At 50.2% G+C, this 16,070-nt stretch overlaps 1 protein-coding gene and 1 non-coding gene across 11 annotated transcripts in view; one reads left to right on the plus strand and one right to left on the minus strand.

The window, feature by feature from the left end:
• The window catches only part of DIP2C (disco interacting protein 2 homolog C), a 288,874-nt gene extending 273,147 nt beyond the window's left edge, over positions 1-15,727 (plus strand). For 6 of the 10 annotated variants that reach the window (XM_065921423.1, XM_065921426.1, XM_065921431.1 and 3 more), the window contains 7 exons: positions 76-105; positions 1,498-1,559; positions 4,274-4,331; positions 5,736-5,810; positions 7,430-7,604; positions 9,608-9,731; positions 12,031-15,727. In XM_065921423.1, coding sequence (XP_065777495.1) covers positions 76-105; positions 1,498-1,559; positions 4,274-4,331; positions 5,736-5,810; positions 7,430-7,604; positions 9,608-9,731; positions 12,031-12,283 — 777 coding nt within the window. In that variant the 3' untranslated portion in view covers positions 12,284-15,727. The remainder of the gene's footprint in view (positions 1-75; positions 106-1,497; positions 1,560-4,273; positions 4,332-5,735; positions 5,811-7,429; positions 7,605-9,607; positions 9,732-12,030) is intronic. The other 4 variants (XM_065921432.1, XM_065921429.1, XM_065921424.1 and 1 more) reach the window with 1 other exon arrangement.
• On the minus strand, positions 8,726-8,794 carry LOC136162201 (small nucleolar RNA SNORD31). The gene has a single exon (XR_010662022.1). It is a non-coding gene; the product is annotated as a small nucleolar RNA SNORD31 (small nucleolar RNA).
• Positions 15,728-16,070: the final 343 nt, after the last annotated feature.

The following is a 16,070-nucleotide window of genomic DNA, read 5'->3' on the forward strand; positions in this document are numbered from 1 at the left end:
CTGTGTCTGTGTGTGTCCTCGATGTTCGGTTTCTGTTGGTCTGGTGTCCTCTGCTCCCACCTCCTGCTGCTGTAGCCTCACCGGCTGTGGAAGCTGGCCGAGCAGGTAGGGACTTCCCGCCCGTCCACACCAGTGCCTGCAACCACACAGTTTCATCAGCTCCCAGCAGTGGGCAGACTAGGAGTTGAGTGCGGAGATGGGCTGGGCTTGTGGACCCGTGGGCAGGAGGGCTGACAGCCAGCGTGATGTCATATCTCAGATCTCTTCAGACGTCTTGCATTTGTGACAAACGCTGTGCTTCCATTTACACGATCTGTGGTGTCTTTGCCAGTTTGGGGTCATCTCTGTTTTGCCTCATTTTTTGCTTCTAGTGACCTGTTTTCTGATATGTTGGTTTTTAATTGGCCTCTTGTGGTTACGTGCTTTGCATTGCTCAGACCACAAACTGTTCCTCCACTCAGCTCTGGTCTGTGACACAGCCCCCAGAGTAGCCGCAGGTCAGCGAGGGTGCTGTGTCCTCACGGCAGGGCAGCTCCTCCTCCAGGCTGATTGCATGTGCTTTCTCAGGGGGCGGGGGAGGCTATTGTGTGGTCCAGTGTGGTGTAATGAAGGTATCTTTATTTTTTTCTTTTTCTTATACTGAAGTATGCCTTTGATACAAGGTTAAGATTCTCTCATGAAGAATTTTAGTGTAGTTCTTCAAATAAATCTGAGAGTCTCATTTTTTGGCAGACTTTTTTTTTAGGTTCTGTCTTTCTCCACCAAAAGTAGTGCTTTACTTTCCCAGGAAATGTATGTAGAATTTTTGTTTGTAAGGTAGCTTTAATGCCATTGCTGTTATGTGAACAGAGATCATTGTTCAGAAGTCAACTCCATATGTATTTTGAAGAGATTTATGATCTCAAGATAAGATTTCAGGACCCTGTGTTTAAATAAATAGTTCAGACCACAGGGTGCTGCCCAGATGACCAATGATAAACATGCTACCTCTGTGACTTGTTTCTTGGGCAAAAATGGCCCCCCGCCCTGGTGGAAAACCAGGGCATAAGCAGAACCAGAATGAACAAGATCCTTGTCTTTTATCTCTTCTTCCTCAGTCTGTCAGCTCATGTCACATGTTCTGCTTCAGTACCTTGAGCTCTGAAAATACACTTTTGGGGATGCATGTGGTGAAAGCCTCTCAGCAAATGATGCTTCACTTCCTCAACAACCTGCTTTTGCCAAACACTGCCTCTGAAGCTTCAGCCTCTTTATTTGGCGAGATGCCCCTTTCCTTTCTAATTTTCATAAATGATTAACAGTTAAGCTATGTGAAAGTCAGTATTATCTTAGCGAGATATTCTTTCGGAATTAGGTTATCAAGTGAGAGGTGTGGTTTTAGTGCTTTTGGGTTTTGTTCAGTTTCAGACACCAAAGAAACGTTTCCAGCCAGTAGGAAGCACAGACACAGCTCCTCCCAGGTAAACGGGATTAATCGCATTGTGTCCTTGCTTGCAGGGAACATCGGGACCCGATCCAACCACCGTCTATGTGGACATGAGAGCTCTGAGACACGACAGGTATTGTGACTTTGTCTCCCAGCACCCGGCGTGCAGCGCTCCTCTGGAAGGAGGAGTGCAGTCATCTGCCCCAAGCACAGGGCCACGGAGTGAACTCTCGCAGCACTCCACGTGCGTCACCTCATGTCCCACCTCAGCAGCTCCTCATTCTGAGAACAGCTGTCCCAGAGCCACTGCAGTCAGAGCGGCCTTTTCTCATACTCTGCCAGACTTGACATTTTCTTGAGCACTAGTCAGCCGCTGTTTTGCATCTCATAAAATATCAACACTGCTCACATTTCTTTGCATGAATTGAAAATTTTTGTCAAGGCATTTCCAGGAAAAACTAAACTGTAAGTCAAGTTACCTTTCTGTGCAGCTTCCTAATAAGCAGCCTTGAACAAGAACAAAAGGGAGTGTGCTGGTGGATACTTGTAAGTCCACCTCAAAGGGTGGGACAAAAGGTGGGGACAAGATAAAGAATCTGTCGCAGAACTTCAGCTCCCAAAGGGGTCCCTCCTGATGTGCCTGAGGGGGAGAGAATTCTGTCGTTTTTTCTACAGACATCCCCAGTGATTGGGTTGTTTCTCTGTGTGGTTTTGGAGATGCCGATGCGATGCGTTGCTGTTTCTTTGACATGATAATAGAGTGACTCTGATACAAAGTGTCCTTTTATAAGTGGCTGGAGGTGCTTGTGGATGTGTTATGAGAGCCAGATCCTGTGCTCCCTGTCTGCTTGTTCTCAGTGGTGCCTACCGACATATGCATTTGCTCACAACATGTGAGAGCTAGGGAGAGTTGTGGATGGGAAACCAGGAACCCCCGCCAGGCCTGGCCAAGTGTGTTCTTCTTGCCTGCTTTACTCCCTACAAAAATTATTTGAAGATAATTTTATGTTGGGTTGGCCCAAAATGTTCATTGGGGTTTTTCCCTAAGATGCTGTTGTTGGCGCCCCAGATATAGAACACTGTCAGCACACTTAATGCAGGGCCGCCTCGTAGACCACACTAGGCTCCATCAGTTCCTCTTGGTGTGAGTGGTGCTCATCCTCCAGGTCACCAGTGATCACTGGAGTGGCCATCAAGAGACAGGCACACCCCTGCCCCTCCTGACCAGCAGCAGGACACGCCACACTGACTGTTTTCCATGGCTCTGAAGTGACTAGCTTCTGTCCTGACAGCACCCGTGGGGCAGGAGGTGTGGTTTCCTAATTGTGCCATGTCCTGGGAGTGCTGGGTGATGGTGTGCAGTCAGGAGAGAGCCTCCCTGTCTGTGGTGCACAGGAGGTGGACAGAGCTGCCCCTCACCCCAACCTATGCCCTCGTATCTCCCACAAGTTTCCTGGGTTTCTGTGAGCCCCCATCCCTCTCACATGTGCTGCATGCATGGGCATGTCTCTCAGCTCTTCTGGGAGACACAGCTCTGCCTTCTTCTAGGGCTGGTTTTTTCTTTGCTCTTGTGGATATTCTCAAGTGGGTGAAAGACCCACCCTCACCCCCGCCATGTGGCATTTCTGACAAGACAGGACCACCCCTGAGTGGTCCTAGTGCCCCTTCCTGCTTGCCTGAAATCACTGACATAGAGCACTGTTCCATGCTGACCAGAGAAGAAACTCTTTGTCCACTCTGCATGCTTGCCCAGGTCCCTGCCACCACTCAGTAGGGAGGAGGCCACAGGGAAATTCTTAGCAGTAGAGTTTTCTCATTTCAGGTAAGATCCACCTGCCCAGTAGGGACAGGAGACAAGATGAACTCCAAGGGCAGGATGAGGACGGGAGGCCGGCTGCCCTGAAGCAACTAAAGAAACAACATAATCTTATACCTGAAGCAACTAGAGAAAGGACAAACAGAACCCAAAGTTAATACCAGAGAGAAAGCATACAGATCAGAGCAGAAAAAAGTGAAATAGAAACAAAATAGTGGTAAAGATGAATAAAACTAAAAGGATGGTTCATTGAAAAGACAAATAAAATTGATAACTTTTAGCCCAGATTTATCAAGGAAAAAAGAGAAGTCAAATTGATAAAATTAGAAATGAGGGGGTTCTCTTTCATTCCATTTTCCTCAAGTAAAAGTTGTCTGTAGATGATTGGTCAGGATCACACTCTGAGAGTAACATGGAGGGAACTGAACCCAGTCATGGGATAAAGTAATACAGCTGAGGAGGGCTCAGTGGGCTGGGTTGTGACTGGCACCAGGGTCCTCCACAGTTCTTGAGTACCTCACCAGCAGATAGTTCTTAGATTGAAAAGCATTTCTTTCCAGAAAGGAGATTGTGCTGTCTGAACTGGCCAGTCCTCTCCAATGTGCCTAGCTGAGGCAGTGGATGCTGTGCTGTGGGATCTGCGGCCCCCTGTGTTTGCAGGGGACAGGTCCGAGAGGTCTTTTGTCACAGGAGTGGCAGCTCTTTGAGGAATGCAGCTTAATCCTCACTCTCCCTTTTCTGCACACACTGTGTTGACCCCATTACATCAATGCAGAGTCATTCCCGACGTTTGTGGGTTGATATGTGGGACTGCATCTCCATGCTCTTGTGGCCTGTGTGGTGGCCCCCGCTGTCTCCTCTCTGCCATTATCTGCTTTTTCTCTGACTTCTCGACTCTCTTTGCATTGGGTAATGCTTGTCAACAGAGCTAATGTGCCCGTCCGACTGCTGGGCGTTGACCCAAGTGCTAGATGTAGAGGAGGAGGCCAGGGTCCAGAGCACACAGTAACACCTTCTGTTTTTCTTTGTAGAGTACGCTTAGTGGAAAGAGGCTCTCCTCATAGTTTGCCCCTGATGGAGTCAGGAAAAGTAAGTACAGAAGGAAGGCATGTGCATATACATTTGAACACAAGTCTCAGTTTGGGAGCTTTGGAAAGTTAAGAAGTACATGGAAGACTTTTTTCCAAAAAAAAAAAAAGTTTTCTTGAAAAGTGATATATCAAGTCCAAAGAGTTGGACACGACTGAGCAACTGAACTAAATATATCAACTGGTTTTGACCATGAGCACAGAAAGTCAAAGGAAGCCCCCAGGGCCATGGCACCTTCTCTCTTGTTCTGTTCTGTATGGCCTCCACTCCCACGGGTGTCTCCGGGTCTATAGCAGCTTTTCCAGCTGCAGCCCTTCCTTGCATTCCACCCAGAGGAGGAGCAGCAGGAAAAGGAAGAGGCCATACGGACGGCTCCTTAGCCTCTTCACTCATACTTGGCACCTCTGGGCATGGTTACCCCAGCCGAGAAAGGCAGGCTGGCAGTGTCGTCGGTACATTGGGTCCAAATGTCCATGGGCCTGGCCAGCAGGCAGAGCTTGTTTACTGTGGAACTAGACAAAGACTGGATATCATGACAGCTAGTTGTTCCTGCCGTGGTGGTGGTGGTGTCATTTATAGAACTAAAGTGCAAGGAATGTATTTAAATCTGAATGAAGACTCCCCCCCCACCCCACCTCCCCGGCCCCTATTGTCAAATCTCTTCTCCACTTAACATAATTCTAGAGGCATGTTGTTTGGGACCTTTTACAGTCTGTGTCTTCATGGCTGATTTTTAGAGTTCTTGGTACTGTTTTCTTTAAGGTGGGATTCAGCACTGCCCACCCACCCAGCTCGACCTTGTGGGGTCATTCACCAGGCATGCTCCCATAGCTCTCACCACAGGTGTGTTGCCTTATCTCAGCTGCACAGTTAGTAGCTGAACCAAGAGGGGCTCCATTCTAAATTTCCAGAATCAGCTTTTGATTCTTTACATGGTTCCGGTAGAATTCAGAGCATTTCTGAGCTAAATGTCCATTAAGAAGGAGGTGCTCAGTATCAATGTTGTACTATTGTCAGCCAACAGGAAAAGTGGGCAGTGTGGCAGAGGAGGGGCAGGGCTGCAATCCGCATGGTGCGGCAGATGCTCTGGCGCGACTGCTTTCTCTTCTGGACACCACAAAACAGCTCCGCTAGTTCTACTTTGCAAGGATCAGGCTTGTTAAATTATATCATTTATCACGTTTTTGTTCAAAGTCTCACTTTTAGGATCATTTTAACACAGGCTCTGTCATTGTAAATAATTACAATGAAATGTCCTCGATTTGCTGTCATTATGTGATGGTGTGGTTTGCAATTTTGATTTAAAGCCATTCACTTTCTAAAGCATTTTAATAGGGAAAACAGGCACTTGGCATGAAGCATGTGCCTGTCTGCCCACTGACAAGACTGTTCCTCCCCACATAGATACTTCCAGGGGTGCGGATCATCATTGCCAATCCAGAAACGAAAGGACCCTTGGGAGACTCACACCTGGGCGAGGTGAGGAATGGGGTGTCTATGAAGGTTCAGGATTATGAAGTGGTGTTTACTTACGAGTATCACATTTCTGTTCAAAACATTTAGCAAAGAGGAAACTTCCTGTGTGTGGGCAGAGTTTCCTTGTTTCTCAGCTCTCCATTTGAGTTCCACGTGCCTGCTTCACAGCAGAGAAGTCTTTCATCAGGAACATGATAGCGAATGTGCAGAGGGAATCTTGCCAAACCCAGAATCATAGCAGCACCAACAACCATGGCAGGCAGACTGGGGACACAACAGGCATTTGTCTGGGTCAGAAAGTCACTTTTACTCCCTCGTGTTGACGATGCAACCTACCAGTGACTCCCCACCCACCCTGTGCCCCTCACACTGCTGACTGCATGTGGCCACAGGAGACCCTTCCTGGGCTGCTGTCCTGAAACTCGCCCTGCTTGCTGACCATGCGCACCCTTCTGCCCTTCGCGTCCACCTCGCTCCCTGATTAACTTGCTTCCAACACGTCTGCCTCCCCAACCCCATTTTCCTCTCCAAGGCCAGGCCACAGTGACCATGACCTGCCCACAAGGACACTCCTATAGGTGCCACCCCCTCTGTGGTCAGTTGCCTCTCTTCTTCTAACCTGTCCTGGCCGCACACAAAACACTGCCATTGATGGCACCCGACTCACACACCAGCCCCCCTGCTCTCTTGGGCACCATGGCACACACGTACGTGTACATGGTGAGGGAGGAAGTGGTGATGGGGCCTGAATCTCAGCCACCATCACCCCCAGACCCTTCTCCTTCTTGGGCAGTTTATTGGCCCCTCACTCATCTCTCTCCATGTGAAGATCAAAATCGAAATGATGAAATGCTGTACAGGCTTTATTTAGGAATTTCCTTTAAATGCACATCTAAGAATGAAAATTAAACGTGGCGCCTGCTGCATCTGGCCCCTGCTGTCCTCACAACACATAGCCTCTCAGAGCTGAGTACTGGGCCAAGGGGCGGAGACCACTGCACCCTGGCGTTGTGCTGGGAACCTGTCTGACAGGTTCTCTTCCCCTCACTTGCTGGAGACCCTCATCCCTGGGCTGCTGCCTGGTTTGCCCTGGCAGGCGTGGCTGAGGGCTGCTGGCTGGACCCTTTGTCCCTGATTCAAATACCATTTCCTAAGATACAACATTCAGGCATTTTTATCCTCCATTTTTTGTTGTTACAATGCCTTTCCCTTCTAGAGTTTTTGTGTTCCCCAAAGTATACAAACCAAGTGAAGGGGGAAAATAAATCAGAAAGCTTTTTAACATTTTTCCAGCTTGCTTTTTGGAAGCAATCAGTACATTTGAATAAATACAAGGAAACTCTTACAACCTCATTCATTTGCTATTTATTTCAAAAGCCCTTAGTTCATCTACTTTAATAGGATTCTCCAGAGATGAGGGCTTGGTTGTTTGCTCAACCATGAGTGTGCTGTCATGTTTTCATTTCAGCAAACTTTGCGGTGTCTGTGTCTCTCTGGAAACAAGCTGTCTTGTTTTTGCAGGCCAGGGACAGATGGAATACAATCTGTTGAATTGTAAAAGTAGTTTCTGCCCTGGACATCATGTCAAGTTAACTTATGTAATACATTTTGCTTCCTTACAGATCTGGGTTCACAGTGCCCACAATGCCAGTGGTTACTTCACTATTTATGGAGATGAATCCCTCCAGTCAGATCACTTCAACTCAAGATTAAGCTTTGGAGACACACAGACAGTCTGGGCACGAACAGGCTACTTGGGATTCCTACGGAGAACTGAACTCACTGATGCAAATGGAGGTGAGAGTTCCCAATAGGAGGCAGGAAGTCCTCAGACACCAAAAACCTGTGTGGGTTTGGGATCCCAGTCCCAGGAGAGTGTGTGTGCTTGCATGCTTGCTGCAGGCAGCCTAGAGACAGCCAAGGGTGAGAGAGCTGGTTGGGGCGAGAGAGACTAGGGGACAGGGGGTGGGCGAGGGTGGCGAGAGAGAGAGCCCAGGGTGAGAGAGCTTGCTCAGATTGTGCACGTCGGCAGCTGAGGACGCACGTCCCATGCTCTGTCCTCCTCTGTGAGCTAGGAACACATGTAAAACCAGGGCAGGGGCCGGGGGCTATGTTGTCTCTGACAAGTGCCTGTAAGTGCAGCTCACCGGCTTGTCACCAACTCTGGCGCTGCCAGCCCCACCCAGGATCCCCCGAAGCTGCGTTGTTCTCTTCCGGGCGGGAGGCACTGGCCTCGAGTGCTCTGGTCCTGCCAGGTGCCCTCAGGGAACAGTAGCTCAGAGGACTAGCGCTGGGTGTGGGTGTGACACAGAACCAACATGTAGGAGCCTTTCTGCTCTTCACGTTGCTGATCCTGGAGTCCTCTCTCCACTCCTTATTTCACTGAAAACAGAGGCAGGACTTGGATGTTACTCCGGGGTGGGGGGCCTGAGGTTTCTTGTGAGATCTGCCAGCACTGGAGATCAGCGAGACTTCCAACCCACCTCCCTAGTAGGAGCCGTGCCAGCCAGGCCAGACCAGGAAGAATGCAGGGGAAAAGTATCGAAATATTCTGGTGTTGTATTTTCTTTTATTTTTTAAGATTTAAAAAACAAAACGTTTATTTAGGAAGGCTGAAATGATTGTATGCTAATTTGAAACAGGTAAGTTGTATAAGAAAATTCCGTATCTTGCATCCTCCGAGAGCTGGATTCCATTTTGTGTGCTTTATTCTTTGTTCAGACCTTCTAACTTCAGACTGGTGTTAAGCAGGAGCGTGGCTTGCTCCTTTCCATGGGAGCCCAGCCTCTTCACCCTCATAGAGGGCAGGCACGTCTCTGCAGGCTCTGGGGTCTCAGCACAGACACATTATAAGGCTGGCAGCTGGTCCACACAGCGTCCTGTTGGCTGTGAAGCCCGCTCAGCTTCTCACTGCAGGCAAAAGCTCAGAAAACACCTTCCCATCACAGGGATCAGGCTGGGGCGGCACTTACCTCGTTGCTGGCTGGCATTGTATTTTCAGTTTGGGGAAGTCATAGAGGGTGCCCCCTGGGATTCCCTGAGGAACTAAGCTTAGCAACACCCAGACCTCAGCGCTGGTTCTGCCTTTGGAGTCCGTGGGCTGGGAGGGTGGGAGGCCCCAGCAGCTGTGGTCAGAAGTCAGCAAGTGACTGCCTCCATCTTGTCTGCCTTAGCCTAGAGATGGAGAAGATTTATTTTCTGATATTTCATGTGTCAGTCACTTCTCATAAACTCACCCTGATGCACTCAGTACCCTAAAGATGAAAGAGATTCTCCTTGTTTTCAGGGAAAGATGGACTGCATGTTGTCATTATCCCAAGGTTTACACAATTGACAAGAATAACTTTACCAATTACATGAACTAAGGGAATCATTGTTTATGAACATTCTTGGAAACTCTGCTTTCTTTCCCACTCAGACATGTAGTGATAAGAGAGTTGAACCCTTGTGTGATGGAACCACAGGGAGCTTGGTGTTGCTTTGGCTGTGCTGGGTCCTCTCTTGTGACTCTACTGCATCTCAGACAGTGCTGCCGAGGGATGTATGTGGAGGCTGCCCCTTGGGCGAGGGGACCATGCAGGCATGCAGCCAGTCACATGGCCACACAGCCCCCACCCCCCACCGCCACACCTCTTCGCTGAGCGCCTTTGGCTGCAGTTTCCCTGAGAAGGGAAACCGGACCCTTGCTCAGGGATCTTTTGTGCCTCTTTTCCATGTTCAGGGGTAGCGCTCGTCTTTATTCGTTATGAGACTCGAGCAGTTTTGCCGTGAAGCTCACATAGTGTCCATTCCCCACACAGAGCGCCATGATGCCCTGTACGTGGTGGGGGCCCTGGACGAGGCCATGGAGCTGCGCGGCATGAGGTATCACCCGATAGACATCGAGACCTCGGTCATCAGAGCCCACAAGAGCGTCACGGAATGGTGAGGAGCAGGCAGGCAGCCCGAGGGCCAGGGTGAACCTGAACCTCTAATGAGCACCCCTAGCGCAGTTGGTGCTCTTCCTGAGGTGACGGACAGAGGGCTGGGGGGTGTTTCCAAGGAGCCAATTATTTGTTTTTTTGTTACGGAAAACGTGATGTAGGGGAAAACACTGTCCACAGGGAGCCTGAACCCAGCGAGCCCTGTGGGAAGGCCTCAGCTCCAGGAGAGGCCATGCTTGCCAGCGTCATAGGGTCATCAGTGACAGGTCACCCATCCCACCACCCTTGGAGGTGGCCTTGGAGGCCACGCCGTGCCCGCCCTGGCCATTTGGTGGCTGTAACTTGCAAGTGTGCCTGGGAGCAGCAGCACCCACCACTCCTTGGGGCCTTCACGTGACACTTGAGCATGAACAGTGGCTTCAGCACCACTGGCCGCTGTTCCTCTCATCCCCCTGGTTCCCTGAAGGGTGGAGGCCTGAGGGGGCCTGTCTGCAAGCTCAGGGCAGGAGCCCCCAGGGAGGCTCCTTCTGAAATCTCTAGGAGGGCAGATGGGTTGGCCTGCGAGTGTCAGCTGCCTCTTGTCAGCTGATGCAGGCTGGTGTTCTTGGCTACATGCTGCACCGCACAGAGGGCTCGGCAGACAGAAGGGGCAAGTGGACGGCAGAGCTTCGTCCCCACTCAGTGCCTTGTTTCAGGGCAAGCAGCGACAAGCCCATCTGAGCACAAGTCCTCCACCTCTAAAGCTGCCTCTCCACTCGAGTGGAGAAAGGTGTCAGCCAGAAATGGTAGGGGTCCGCCTCAGTTTGCACTGAGGTGTAAATAGCCATCTCAGCCTTCTGTTTTTGTATTTTTTAAGAAAATAATTTCAAGTGGCTTGTGTTTCCTCCCTCACATATTTTCTGTCTTGTTGAAAAGGTGCCATTTCCACTGGGAAGTGCGTGGCCAGGGTTCCCCTGTGGGTTTCTCTTGTCTGTTCTGAGCGTCACTTAGATACTGTGAAGCTTGCTCCTTTCTCTACTCTCAGAGGCCCCAAGAGGGAAGGAGCGTCAGGCTCGGTCGCGAGGCGCTTCTCTCCTCAGAGTGCAAGCAGCACCACGGCTCTGCTGTCACCCTCCTCCCTAGGCTGTGGCTCCCCCAGGCAGCCCCATCAGTCATTTGGTGCAGAGAAGGGAGGGTGTGAGGCTGGGTCACATCTGTGACTGCCTCACTGAGCACAGCCCAGCCACCCTCAGCTGCTGTGGCCCCAGGTGGGCTCCAGCAGCCTCCCGCTGCCCCCTGCACCCCTTCTCAGTGAACTATGGGATCCACACTGACCCTGATGCTGCACCCTCAATGCCAGATGTCAGGATAAAACCGTCCCCAGCATGGCCACAAGCAGTCACATGACTCACAGACGTGCAGTTCTCTCGAGCAGATCCCTCGGGGTGACGCTTGTCACAGAGCCAGCCCCAGGAGTCTCCAGTGTCCCTCTTCCATTTTAATGTGATCATTGGCCATACTAAGCAAAATACACATTTTTTGTTAACAAGCATACCCTATGCTTTTAGGAAACAGTGATGACTTTCCCCAGACACTACCTGCCTCACAGCTAAGACAGAACCTTTTCTGTATCTGACTTCAGCAGCCACTGCAGGCCCCAGAGCTTTACCCCGCCCTCCACGGGGCTCCAGTTTGCTAAGGTTCTTAAACATTCATGTTTTAAAAGCCCTACTATCTGACGTCAAGGTGGTCTAAAGTGTAAAACATTGGACTTAGTTAAGTTTTTACAAACTGGGCAGACAAGATACTGTGGGTGGTCCTCCTAACACTTCTGGATGAAGCTCTGGCATCCCCAGGAACTCATCCACCTGAATCAGGTCCCCTGTGTTGCCCTCACCCAGTTCCTGAGACAGAATCTGTCCGTGCGCCCCAGGTCTGCAGTCGAGCACTTAGGTACCTGACCCAGCATGGTGGCTCTTCTGCTCACGTGCACACGCGTTCACCCCCTGGGAACAGAGGCAGGTCAGGACTAGCCTTAGCGCCCACTGTCCCAGCTCAGCAACGGTCCCGCCGACCACACCGCAGGCTTCCCAAGTGCCTTTTGGGATGGGTTCCACCCTTAGGGCCTTGTGTGGATCCAGGGAAGGCGGGGGTGGGCTGCCACCCGGCGAGCAGGTTGGTAAGAGGTGTAGACGCAAGGAGTGTCAGAGCTGCTCTGGAACCTGCAGACCAGAGAAGGCTCAGTGCCCAGCAGGAGCCCAGTGGGGCATCCAGAGAATGGAGTCGTTCCAATTGTACAGTGATGCTTCTTTTTCTTCCAGTGCCGTGTTCACCTGGACAAACTTGCTGGTGGTTGTGGTTGAGCTCGATGGGTCCGAGCAGGAAGCCCTGGACCTGGTGCCCCTGGTGACCAACGTGGTCCTGGAGGAGCACTACCTGGTGGTGGGGGTGGTGGTGGTGGTGGACATCGGCGTCATCCCCATCAACTCCCGGGGGGAGAAGCAGCGCATGCACCTGCGTGACGGCTTCCTAGCCGACCAGCTGGACCCCATCTACGTGGCCTACAACATGTAGATGCCACATAGTGTCCCTTCTATGTGGCCTACAACATGTAGACGCCCAGGGCCCGCATCTACGTGGCCTACAACATGTATGTAGATGTGCGGGGCCCCATCTACGTGGCCTACAATATGTAGACGCCAAGTAGTGTCCCATCTACATGGCCCACAACATGTGGATGCCCGGGGCCCCCATCTACGTGGCCTACAATGTGTAGACGCCACATAGTGTCTCATCTACATGACCTGCAACTTGTAGACACCCACATAGTGTCTCATCTATGTGGCCTACAACATGTAGACGCCTGGGGCCTCCATCTACATGGCCTACAACATGTAGATGCCCACGTAGTGTCTCATCTACGTGGCCTACAACATGTAGACGCCTGGGGCCCCCTGTTCAGTGTCGCAAATGTGGGCACCAGGGCACCTTCCCCAGCAGAGCCTCACCGTGTGGTGGGGAGACTTCCCACACGTCCTGGTCACACAGGGATGAGACGTGAATGTGAAGTTTGCTCACAAGGACTTTGCGTTAACTGCCTTTAGTTTGTTGGGAAAGCCCATTTCAAGAACTTTCTTTTCTTTTTTTTTAATTATTGAATAATAAGTGCTTTCTTCGTAAAAGTGGTATTTTGTTAAGCCAAAATAGCAATTAAAAAAAATATTCTGCCCTCCAGATGGGTTCTTTTAAACAATTCATGTAGTGTGACAAAGAATTGTTTTCTCTGTTTTAATGTGTCATGAAATCTTAATGCCATGGACCTGCTACTGATTTAAGCCATTGCTGGAGCCCATCCTTTTAGGACAGTGTGTCAAGGTACGAGAAAACCTTCCAAATAGCACCTTCCAATTAGATTTTAGCCGCTTTCTTTGTCAGAAACATACTGAAGAAACAGACTGATGATCGGCCCTCCAAGTTATCATAGAATGAGAGGAAATTATAAATAAGGTGTATTTCGGCAATTACCTTGCAGATATCTTTGTACTAAACTAAAAAGATAAAATAAGTTAACTCCATATGTAATTATGTACAAAACGTTTAATTTATTTTGATCTCTTTAGAAGTATAACAGAGAAAACATTCAAGAATATTAAAGTCTTGTAATGTTTGCTAATATAAAAAGTGTTGTATTATCTTGCGTGGATAGCATCACAACAGATATATATATATATGAAATATAAGTTCACTAAGAACAAAGGGAATTTTAAAGTTTAAAACACAGAACCTGTCACTTGCATGGTGTCCCCTCCGCTGCACTGTAGATAGACTCTCGCCGTTGCTGGTGTGAGCAACCAGACGGCCTGCAGCCCAGAGCTTCTATTCTGGAGCCAGAGACCAGCTGTGGGGCCAGCGCCTCGGAGGTGGCAGACTGGAGCCGGGTGTGCACTTTTCCCTCTGCCGCGGGGTCGTGATGGACTTTCGGTGCCACGTGCCCACCGCAACGCGTGGCCTGGGGAGCAGCTGGCCCACTGCACGCGCTCCCTCGGCTACAAGAATTCATTGCACAGTGTTTTCATCATTTTGTTTGTCACCTTTTTTTGGTCCTTGGTATGAAAAGGAATGTCGTTCTGTGGTCATTGGCAGCGGGTTGCGCTGACTCCCTCAGCGGCTTTAAGGGAGGAGACTCACTAGGAGGTCATGCACGGAGCTGCCCCAGCTGTGCTGGCTGGAGTGGGAGGCCCCCAGCCCCGTCGTTGCTCCTGCTGCAAGGACATGCTTCTGATTTCCGTCTCTTGCTACTGCTGCCGCCTCATGCACCTTGAAACTTTGAGAGCCCCTCGCACACTCCCGGATTGGACCAGCTCATCGGCGTCCAGCCAAGAAGAGGTACCAGCTTCCGAGTGAGATTCCCCCCCATGATTGCCCCAGTGTGCCCGGGGTTCCTGTGTGGGGTCTGCCTGGTTCAGAGTGTTGCTGGCGAGACTGAGACCCTCTCTGCGTGGTGGTCTCACCTGCCTTGCTCTGTGCACTGGCACTGAGCCCTTTGCCACAAGAGAGTTTTGTTTGACTTCAGAGATCCAAGGCTAATTGCTGTTAGAATTTTAAGTGGCATTTTTCAAAACTTTGTCTACATGTGGGGTTTCTTCCATCTCCACAAGTTATTTGATTTTTAAAATATTTTTATTTAATTGCTGTGTATGAGTATTTCTCCACATGCTTCAGATAAACATTCCCAGTCTTCTGCTTCCCAAGGGGGACCCCACCATATACAGAGAAGACACATGCCCACTGTGTGGAAGGGCCACAGGGACTCCACCACACACACAGAAGATACAGGCCCACTGTGTGGAAGTGTAGGAGGGATCGCACTACACACACAGGGTACAGGCCCACCATGTGGAAGAGCTGGGGGGACCCCACCACTCACACACCCACCATGTGGAAGGGTAGGGGGGACCCCACCACACAGAAGATACACGCCCACTGTGTGAAAGGGCCGGGAGGACCCCCCCTACACACACCCACCACGTGGAAGGGTAGGGGGGACCCCACCACACACAGAAGGTACACACCCACCATGTGGAAGGGCCAGGGGACACCCCACCACACACACACACACACACACACACACTGTGTGGAAGGGTAGTGGGGGACCCCACCACACAGAAGACACATAGCCACCATGTGGAAGGGTATGGGGGAGACCCCACCACAGAGGATACATACACCCACAGTGTGGAAGGGTAGGGGGCACTCCACCACACACACACAAGACACACATACCCACAGCGTGGAAAAGGTAGGGGGGGCCCCCCACCACACACAGAGGACACACACCCACCCTGTGGAAGGGTGGGAGGGGGCAGTTTTGGGTCAGACACTGATGAGGAAGCGGGACTTAAGGCCCAGCGAGGGGTTGTGATGTTGCTGGTGCCCTCGTGAGGCCTTGGTCCTGCTGCCTGTGCCAGCGGTGAGGGCCAAGGGCTCAGGGCTGGGATCCAGGTTCTGTTGTGCAAGAAAAGGAATGAGACTCTCAGTACCACCCACTTAGCAATAAAGGAGGATCGTTCTGTACTGTTAATGGAAACTGCTGGGATGAGTCGTTCATGAGAACATAGCCAGTGTTTGTCTCGTGACCTTGTGCTTTTGAAGTCAGACAAAACCGTGTGGTCAACTTGCACAAAGGAGGGTACACAGCGACCACCAAGACTCAGACCAACCAACAGGGCGGCTTCCTCATGGTGCTTGTTTGTTATATCTATCTAACCCTGCTTGACACTTTCCCCAAGGGAAATGGTCCCTTGATAGTCAGATGCTAGCAGCGTTGCTTCATAGTGTGGTGACTGGTTAGAGAGATTCATGTGCTCAGCCAATCACGGTTCCAAACAAAATTTTTATGTGCAAAGGACAGCAACCTTCTCGTATGTTAAACCACCAGTAAGCTTTGTACATCTGTGATAACGCCTGTTTTATATTCAAATGAACAAATAAAAGCTTTTATTTTTGTTGCTCTGAAAATAGCAGTTTCTTAATTGGTCCCCTGGAGAGCTGGGCCAACTTCCATCCCAGGAAGGAAGTGACTCCTACCAGGAATGGATCCCACTCTGTTTACATAATTTGTTGCGTTATTTACCAGTACAGATAATCATACTTTGAACAATGTTTAAATTTTGATGTGGGCATTTATTGCTAAAAAATTCCTATGGCAACAAATGTTTTGTGAAATGTTTTTTTTTAATTCTTTTAAATATATCTAAATATATTTGTTCACATTTTCTCCAAGTGTACAGATTATTGGTAACCTTGAGGGACAAGGAGTGTGAGTCTGTGTGCACAAACTCTGCTGCTCCTTGGCCAGAAC

This window comes from Muntiacus reevesi, chromosome 2, assembly GCF_963930625.1.
Source record: "Muntiacus reevesi chromosome 2, mMunRee1.1, whole genome shotgun sequence".
In the NCBI taxonomy this organism is placed as follows: Eukaryota; Metazoa; Chordata; class Mammalia; order Artiodactyla; family Cervidae; genus Muntiacus; species Muntiacus reevesi.